Below are 10,746 nucleotides of genomic sequence, written 5' to 3' on the forward strand. Positions count from 1 at the left end.
TTGATCGTTAATTTCATTGAACACATCCTCGTGATACTTTTTTACTTACCTCGCAAGGTTTGGTACAAGCTCATCGGGGTAAGTACCACTCACACTTGATATTGTACCACATAACAATGTTTAGTATGGTTGTGTATTAATGTGTGAGTGAGCTAATGTTACTACACGAAAGACGTAACATCTTAGTTCCCAATGTTTCCCATTTAGCCGTCAGTCATATTTTAGCAAGATTAATTATACACAAATAAAGCCCATATAATATTACTGGATTTGAATTGCAATCATCAGCTAAAAGTCACGTTATTAACGATCGATCCGTCTCAGCCCCAAGCTTGTGTAATAGACTACATGGCGTTGTTTTAAAAATTAAGTAAGAGCGACTCTTTGAAAAAAGGTTAAGCGCCGTGTCCTAAAATCAGTTGAGGGAGCTTACAGGTTAATGAAACATAAAGTGGAGACATTGGGGCAGGTCGAGCGCTCTCGTCGCTGCACCTGTCGCGGGGTTTGTTTGACAGAGAATTATGAAATCGAAATGAAATATATCCTTTTCAATAAATGCTTATATATTAATACAATGTATTTAACATCTCTTCAATAGACATTATCAAAGAAATAGAAATAATTAAATCACGGTTATCACGTTTTTTTTATTACCTATATACGTAAGTGTTGAGCACTATGTATTCGTGCGTATCCAGTGCCTCAATGGACTTTCCATTTTACTGATGGAAGGTTCAAGGTTCAATCTAATGCTTGAGCTTCCCCATCGGAGACCCAAAGCCTTTCTGATTCTCACTGGAACTTTTATCACAGATACTTTTGAGTATTAAGTTCTTATTTACGATATAAAACATAAATAACTTGGGTAATAAAAGAGGCCCAATTTATACTTGTTTTGTGTAATTCGATATCCGATAGCACTCGCACCCCAGCTATTGAAACTAAGCAACTATATTTGTACATACGATAGCCCAATGTATAATATTTCCAACCCTATGTTAGAATTATTATTATTAAGGTCGAGAAATTTAGCAATTAATGTAACATTTATTAAGTTTTTTGGATATTAAATTCATTAACTGAGAAATATAATCTATTTTTCATTGTTTTTCTGACGTTACTCTTAATCGTCTCACGCACACACACGAGCATTACTCATACTAAAGCACGCCGATATTGACTTAACGTGGAGGGGAGCGCCTTCGTGAGTGAATAGACGTATTGATAATGTGAATAGATGAAATTTATTTTGTTATTAATAACATTAAATGCTTAAATATATACAAATATGAACTAAAACTAGTTACTGTATAAATCTTGACCGCGTGGAATGGTGGCAAGAACGCTAGCAGCATTTCCCCGTTGAATCGCAATTCCGATCCTCTGGGCAAAAAACGAACCAGCCCTCCTGTCATCGGTGGAGGCAATAAGGCGAGGTGTTATACTTTTGATGAAGCTTTTTGTTCGAGAAAATATAAAATATCAGATTTAGAACGAAGGACGATTTTTGCTCATGATGAAAAACATACAATTTAACAATTAATTAACAGCTGTATGTAACGGGGCTGTTAATTAAACATAACATTCGTTTTGATGATTTATCAAAGGTTCTGTAAACACGATTTATATCTGGGAGGTAAATACAATAAATTATGATGTATTTAGGTGAAGTAGCACGATTGCAGTCAGGTTTATTATAATCGAGAAAGATAAAAAGATACATTCAATTTAATTAATTCCTCAGACTATATCAAACTTTATTGTTGAAATCCTTAGTTTTATAAACAATATACCAGGTTGTATTCTCGATTAAATCAAAATCAAAATCAAACTCAAAATCAAAGTATACTTTATTCAAGTGGGCTTTTACAAGCACTTTTGAATCGTCATTTAACAATTAAGTGAAGCTACCACCGGTTCGGAAAGTAGATTCTACCGAGAAGAACCGGCAAGAAACTCAGTAGTTACTCTTTTTCAACATTTAAAAAAATACAGTCATGTTAGTTATTTTTTAAGTTAATATAATTATTAAATTAATATATCCTGTCTGGAAGTCAACAGGTATTAATTCATTGGTATTTTATAATTAAATAATAATAATAACAGTCTGTAAATTGCCCACTTCTGCGCTAAGGGGTGCATGTGGCATAGTTTCTTTGAAATTAACACATGCATTCATTCATTGTCAATCCAAAATAAAGAAAACAAACTAGCGTATCCCCGCTAAATGGTGTTCAATATCTGAGATACGAAGTGAGTTCCTATAGAATAACACTGCAAGTAGTTGTCATAAATATAAAAGAGGATAAAAATGTTTACATGGATTTAAACGTAATATTTGTAAATACACAAACATGTTTACGTTATGACCGCGTGTCGCCGCAGCAAGTTCTTGATTTATATCTTCAGTGGTATCTGACTCCGAATATCCAAGGAGTTCAAAGAGAGCTGCGAGCTGATGAGTAAATAATTAGACCAGATTCCAGCTCACCAAGTTAACTTTACTCCCGACTGCTCGTAACTCATTCTGAGTGAAGTTTTTTTTGTAAACAACTTAGAACCGAATACAAATTTGCATTTTTGCTGACAATTTATTAACTGTTCCTTTATGGAAAATAAATTTTATATTTATAATTATTTGTCAAAAATTTCACATTAACAGGTAACTAGTATTACGATTATACTCTCCAAGATAGTTTAAAAATCTAATTAAATTAATTATTATTATTTATTAATAAAATTAAATTCATTGAAAAACTACAAAACTTGTACAAAATATTAACACACCCAGAACAGACTTTCTGGAATTTTATTTTCCATACATTATGGAGTAGGTGGTTCTTGATGTTTATACATTTTATACCCAAAGCGCAAACAATTTTACAAATACATACGTCGAAGCTTATTCACTTTTAGATTATACATAATATTAAAATATAAAATAATAATTAGATGAAAACCCAGCTTCGCTTGGTTAAAATAATTGAACAAAGCTTACCTCTCTACCGTACCCCTTTTCGAAAGTTTTCTTTCTAATCACACCCGTTAACGCCGAACATGGCCGTTGAACCGTGGTGTTATTGTCATTTAATGCAATTATTATCAAAAATCTAAATATACTTTATTGAAGTAGGCTTTTGCAAAAACTTTTGTATCGTCGTTTAACAAACTATATTAATTAAAGTTACCACCGGATCGGTATGCAGATTCTTCTAGAACTCAGTAGTTACTTTTTCATCATTTATACCGCTTTATTATACGAATTTTGATCAAAATAATTATTAATATAGATAGAAACCATTTAAAGTGAGTAACGCCATCCAGTGAAATCATTGTGAACTAATAAGATATTTTTAAATCAAATCGTGGCACCCCCCGGTATTGCCTCGCTTCATGCTAGACCACCTGACAGGCGTCCTCAGCCTCTTGAGCTCCTGCTGTCGCCGACCACCAACCACCGGACTTGACAACCACAAGATTTTGAACAGGACTCACCGCTGGGTCATTTGACTCTGACCCATTGGGTCAGAATATATTGACATGGTAGGGGAAGTTACCGTTGAGGACACGCCTGGGCAAGGAGGCATACCTCGATATTCATACCAGGCTTGACCCATGGCCAAGCAGGAGGAACCTTCAAATCATCCATCTCGTCTCAAGTCATGATATTTGAGTTTCACCATTATAATTTTAATTAATAAAGAAACAGCGTCGTGAAGTATTTGTAGCTGTAACGAACAATAAGGTCATTATCGTTCGCATTTCCATCGCCGGAGGGTTTACGTGTTCTGGGGAAAAACATCAAAAGATAATCAAAACTTTATAAGACCATTGTTTATCTTCCAAGGGATTATAGCGTTTGTGCGTTTGGCAGATAATCTATACTTTTATAGCGATTGTAATATGTAAACAGATCACCTAATGCACAAGTTTCGAGAGCCAATATGGATCAATGGCTAGACCACTTTAAGTACAACAATAGCTTGCTGAACCATGAAAAATACCAATTAATTTTTAGTTCATAATTCATCTTGTTTTCTAATTGATCCAAAACGTTGCACGTACTGCTGGTGCTGGTGGAAAATCTGTCTCATAAATATCCACCAACTCATTGTATGCATGCATTGCATTGGAGCTGCATGCTCGAACAAGCTTCGAAGATTTTTTTCGAACCAATTGTTCCTCAAAAGGAGCGTACGTATTCACTCAGAATAGACAAATCCAGAGAGAAATGCTTCACTTATCAAGATCAAATTTTTAGTTTAAAGCTGAAAATGGGTGTTCCCCGGATTCGTACTATATTTATGATACTGATAATGATACTGATATTTATATAATTGTTTGTCTTTATTTAGAAAATCTCATTCATTACTGAGAATTTTGAACATCGAAAATTTGAGGTCTAAACTCTACCATACCTCGGGTAGCACGTCAAGCCTTGGACTCTCCCGCCTTCTCGAAATGCCGTCCTATCGGACCTGCAAAAGTGCGTTATGCTTACAGGCTAAGCAATCCTAAGTAGAAGTGTTGAGTTCCAATTTGGAGATTGAGTGAGCCAGTGTAAATGCAGGAACAAAGGACATAACATCTCGAGGGTTTTTTGGTATCATATAGCGCCAATTTCCTTGACTGACGATCACAAATATCAAACGTTATATTGGTTAATTGCAATACATGAATAATTGTCTCAGAAATATCCATGCTTAAAATGACAACCTAATACTATTGAACTTAAACCAGAGACAGAAAGGACTTAAAACGGCTTTCCGAAGTGCGTTGTATACTTTTGTCATAATAATATATCACAATGTAATAAACTAGTGATGTGATTGTACTAGAAACGATTATGAGTGAACCGGTATAATTACAAGCCGTGGGGTCATAACGATTATGTAGCCATGTTTGTTGTGTATACAGCTCGAACAGGATAACTGGATTTATAATTCCGATGTCTTTAGTAACGCTCGGTCCATACTTGGTCTATACAATTAATTCATCTATTTTTATGCCAATGACAAAAGATGCAGAGATAAATAAATTAACGTATTCAATGCGATTTGCTTATAGCTCAGCTACTGATGCACTACTAACAATCCTTAATATCATAATCGTTATCATCATTATTATAGTATAAAACAAAGTCGCTTACCGCTGTCAGTTCCTATGTATACATATAGATCTTTAAAATTACGCGACGGATTTTGGTACGGTTTTTTTAATAGATATAGTGATTCAAGAGGAAGGTTTTTGTATATAATACATGGACAATATAGTAAAGAAACACTGATAATTTTAGGAGTTTCTAATGTGATGTCGTAAAAAAACAAATTCTATACTATATTTAGTATCAGTATTGCACCTCTAGTATATTCATAATGTAAAAGCTGTTTCAACTAACTGCTTCTACTTTTCAATTTGACATCCTAAGTTATGTTGGCTTCCAGGCAGGATATATTAATTTAAATAATTGTATTAACTAACATGACTGGGTTTTTTTAAATGTTGAAAAAGAGTAACTAGTGAAGTTCTGGCCGGTTCTTCTCAGTAGAATCTACTTTCCGAACCGGTGATAGTTTCACTTAATTGTTAAATGACGATTCGAAAGTGCTTGTAAAAGCCCACTTGAATAAAGTTTATTTTGATTCTGATTTTTGATTTCTGAGAGCAAACGTCACTTTCCAGGAATCCATGATAATCGTATTGTTCAAGATAACACCGATGATATAATGACAATGTAATGACTGACTTGTCGATCGTCTACTAACTATGTGATTGGGATAGGTTATTTGCTGTATTTCTTATTACATTACATTGTTACATAAAACTGAATCACGATTATCTAATTATTAAATAGTAAGTATAGATTTGCATTTAATTTAAAATGACGTCACACGTCCTGTTTTAAGTGCTATAGGCACGTTGTTGCAAATATAGTGTTGTAGAAAAAGAAGGATTTTTAAGCAGGCCTACGGAGAAGCTTCACTATAGGTCTAGTAATTAAAATTCTATGTAAGTCGTTTTTGGCACATTCTAAAGTACTAACTCAGACTTTGATAAAATCGTCTATTTCTTCTAGACTGTTCAGACTAGTTCACCATTTTTTTTTAAATTCTTACCACTGTTAGGTATAGAAGTAATTATTTTCCGAATCTATAATCAATGAATTGTTTAGAGAGCTGTTTTTGCTACGATTTCAACAAACATTTCTGTTTACATTTGAAGTATAATTTGTATATTCATTAGCATTTTTAAAAATTTACATTTAATGCCATTACTCAAGGTAAATATATCCCGTTGAATTTGCAAAATATATGATACTGGTACTCCAGCCTCTAACATTACGCCTATTTATTACTATTAACTATTTGTTTATCTGAATTCTAGTCGATTGAAATTGCCGGTACAATAAATTTATTACTTAAGTACAGTTTATATCGATATCATCGTATCGATTACACACATCACTACCGATTCGACACCGGCACAATTAGCGCGGCTTTGACATGTCACACAGGCATTGTATCAATTGTCCTCTCACTCCCACCCTTAGCAAACATTCGCGCTATCTCACTCCACCTAGTACTAATGTGCAATCAATAATAATTATCTTTGTGTTTGCAACCAAGTGGATTGCATTGTGTCGTAATGTAAAGGTGTGCTAAGGGTGACCAAGCATTTTAAATATGCGGGATTATTCATTGCTTTTAATTTTAATTGCTAAAGTATCGTTTAGTCACTGAATAAATTATTTATTACAGAAACAGAGATGTATGTAAATAGACACGAATAACTATGATATTGTTAAGCTTGGACAATAATATCCCATATGAAAATAATGACACGCTTATTTTTTTAAGGTCATTGTACATTTTAGTGTAGGATAGTAGCACATTGTATATACAAGGAATATTTAATACTAGTTGTAGCCCGGCTTCTCTCGCGTTTTAGTGGGTTGTTTGGCACGTGTTAGACAAAAAGTTGAATTTCCTTGGATTTCTAATTTGCTTCATACTAAATTTCATCTAAATCAATTCATTGGTTTGGTAGTGAAAGAGCGACAGACAGACAGAGTTACTTACACATATAATATATAATATTAGTATATATTTCTAAAACCGTCTATAGACATCAATAGACAGTAGAGGAATATTATACGTCCTGCTTATTACATTAAAATAAGTCATAATATAATTCCAATTGTATAACTGTAAATATTTCTATGCGTCTCTCCTAAACACGTGGTCACAGTAACAAGAGCTCACCGCAGCGGGTCAAATGTCACGTGTTACGGGATTAATTTGAAAGGCAATTACATGCGAGTACGTCACGCGTGACGTATGACCAGAGCTGACGTGACTGACCCGGGCCCGCAAACACCGGCATTACTGTAATTATATCTAGTCGCATTGTAAGAAACGAGGTACTTTATTACAATTATATGACGCTTGATCTCTGTTGCAAACTGTAATATGTACAAACTGACAATATCATCTTGTGAAAATAACAACCTATTATATAAAATCATTTGTCCTGACTGACTATCGAGGTCACGGCCAAAGCTACCGAACCCAGCAGAATAAAATTCATATGGGTTGTTCATGTTTATGTTAATCAAATTATTTTTATTAGTTGTCATTAATAGATGGCATTAGTAGGATTTTAAATCGCGCTATACCTAGTTGTCTTCGTTTTGTTACGATATTTAAGGCATTGTTCAAAATAAAATTTGAGGTTGCTGGATGAATAGTTCTTTCATTCGTCATCTAAGATGAGTTATAGGATATTTGGCAATTTTAACTTGAAAAAAGGAAAATGAAAGTCGTGATCGACAGCCACCATGATATGTATCAGATAATAACTGTAATTAAAAGGACAGACAATCTGGAAAAGAGAAGTTATTCTAAGATACAGCTTCAGGAATAAATTGTAACCGACATACTTAGAAACAGCATTGTAGAAGCTTCTTTTTAGCAGAAGACTGACAGGTTGTTATTTTAACTGTTTCAGGATTTAATTCCCTTAAGTATCCAATCTTATTAAAAATATATATTCTATTAATTGTTCTTGCAAGACGCCTGCGAAGAAAAATAAATTTGACATTAAATAAAAGAAATCTTTTGTACACAGAAAAGTTCTTAAAGATTTCACTCCTACGTCAATATGTGATAAGTGAGATCGTGGGTTATTGGATACCTCGCTTGTGTGATTAGCAAAACCATTGTTTGTGAGCTATGGACCTCTTTCTACATAAATTGTATACTAATTAAGTTATTATTAAATTAATTACCAAAGCTATTACGTTAGTGTCGTATTGCACGAGAGTAAATTGTTTTGTAACTCGTTATGATAACAATTATATAAAAAATGTTTCTTAACATAAACTGCAAAACATATCAGCGCTCTAAAAGTTCATATAATTATACCGAAAGCTAAACGTAATCCTAGCGAATTTCCACGGCGGCAACACAATTTCAGTAAAACAAACATTTAATTACTTCCATTTCAAATATTAGATTCGGAATATTTACCGACTAAGTTCGAAATGGACATTTCATCGATAAATGTGAACAGTGATAATGTACAACCCTAGCTAGCAGGATCGATCATTTTGTAATTAACTGTTTGTTAACCGATACTGTACTTTGACACACGTCCGCACTCCCAGGATGCGTATTATAACAATGTTATATTTGACAAATAACTTTGTTACAAATCATTTTTTGACCATCGATTAATGTAGAAATATTTGGGCTTAGATTATAATACTTTCTACACTATCTGGTGATGATAATAACGATTATTATGTAGTTAAAAAACACATTATATTTTTACAAAGCATTAACACTGTATTTCTCTTAATTTCAGGTGAAAATCTGGTTCCAGAATCGAAGAACGAAATGGAAGAAGAAGGACAATGTGTCGAACGCAGAAGTAGCAGAGATCAAGCAACAGAACAAACCAAGCGGAGAAGAGAAGCCAGAAGAACCCAAAGACCCTCTAGCGCTGGACATGTCCAAGAAGACTTGCAACAAAATCCTCAGCGAAAAATTAAGAAGTACAAAAGTAGTAACCCAAAACCTGCCAAAGCCGAGAAGAGTCGAGAAGGGGGTTGTTCTAGAATCGATATGCGATGCGAACGATATAGAAAGTAGAATATCGATAACTAAAATAACGAATAAGCTATCGAGTACAGATCTATCTGAAACAGTGTCCGTGAAAAGTTTTAATCCTGAAGACGTTAAAGACACGTACGATTCGTTGAGCAGAGACGTTGAAATGTGAATTAGATAGACAGACGTTTGTGGTCTGGAACGATCTCTGATAGGTTATTTTTATAAAATAGTATGAGTGTTTGAATGAATTCTTGCTAGCAGAAACGCTATCTATTTGTACAATGATTATTATTTTGGAAAAAAATACAAAATTGAATGGAAAAGTTTTGACGTATTTCCGCGTTTGGCGTCTGAGGATAGAACTCTTTTAGTTTTTTATATATCTGTCTCCTCGCGTTATTTGTAAAACAAATTGTATACGAGTAGTTAGGAAATTGAATACCCAAGTATACTTAATTATAATATTCATTGAATTGTATTGAAGTATACAAATTGTTATGACAGTACGTATGTAATATGTTTTCTTTTATTTATATATTCTTGTCATACTAGCACAGATTATTGTGGCTTATCTCTGTTATTATACAATACTATATACATTTTTCATTTTACAAATTCAACTGATTAAAATAACCAAAAATCATATATATTACAATCAAAGGTCGAATCAGACCACAGGTACACACCAAGAGAACCTTTCTTCCTTGTGATAATACTCAGCAAACTTATTATCTATCACGCTATTAACGCCTTTACACCATTGCAATGATGTACATATTGGTATCACATAAGTAATTTGTTTTCGTACTAGTTTTATGAATATTTAGGAGTTTTTATTTGATGTTAACTAACAAACCAATAATCTCTTCATAATTGTACAGACATACAACAGAACCGCTATATATTCTATCTCAATAATTATGATTTTTAAAAACACATATAATTCATAAAAAATAATAAATTATATTAAATGATAACAGATAAGATCACAAGTCATTGATATATAATACAAAAAAAAATAAGCCTAAATTTGACTCCCTGTAAGACTCCTTATCGATTTTTAATGCGAATGAAAACAGACCAATAAAAAGGATCACCACAGAAAAATTCAAATCAATTTAGAATCTCAATTATGTTTAATTATGTATGTAATAATTATGTTTAATTTATATTCTATTTGTATTAACAATGCAATCTCATCAATAGCTTTCTGTATGTTATAATAGAATTTTATTATATTTAATCGTTAATATTATTTATAATGTGTACAAAAGTTTGCCGAGTCAATCTTTTGTGTTTGTGCAATATGTGCTACGTGTATCATGTTTGTGTTATCAATGTGAACAATCTTAATTTTAAGAGACTTCTTTTTACCTTTATCTGTATCCGATTTAACTATTTAACATGATTATCTAAGCTCTCTGCTTTAATCTGCTGTGCAGAATATTTATCTTAAGTTTTTCTATTGTTTTGTTCCCCGAAATAAATCTAACTTGAACAAATTATTACTTTATTCTTACATTTGTTTATATTTTGTCAAATATATTTCATAACGCATATTGCCTCGTAACAACATATCATTTTGTTTAGAAAATAAAATACTGGGATTTCATGTAATTTGAACTCAATGCTA

The 10,746-nt window shown here is 32.8% G+C and overlaps 1 protein-coding gene across 1 annotated transcript in view; it reads left to right on the forward strand.

The window, feature by feature from the left end:
• The window catches only part of LOC124538899, a 91,875-nt gene extending 81,636 nt beyond the window's left edge, over window positions 1-10,239 (forward strand). Inside the window, exon 4 of the mRNA XM_047116152.1 lies at window positions 8,866-10,239. Coding sequence (XP_046972108.1) covers window positions 8,866-9,282 — 417 coding nt within the window. The 3' untranslated portion in view covers window positions 9,283-10,239. The remainder of the gene's footprint in view (window positions 1-8,865) is intronic.
• Window positions 10,240-10,746: the final 507 nt, after the last annotated feature.

Source organism: Vanessa cardui, chromosome 21, assembly GCF_905220365.1.
Source record: "Vanessa cardui chromosome 21, ilVanCard2.1, whole genome shotgun sequence".
Classification (NCBI taxonomy): domain Eukaryota; kingdom Metazoa; phylum Arthropoda; class Insecta; order Lepidoptera; family Nymphalidae; genus Vanessa; species Vanessa cardui.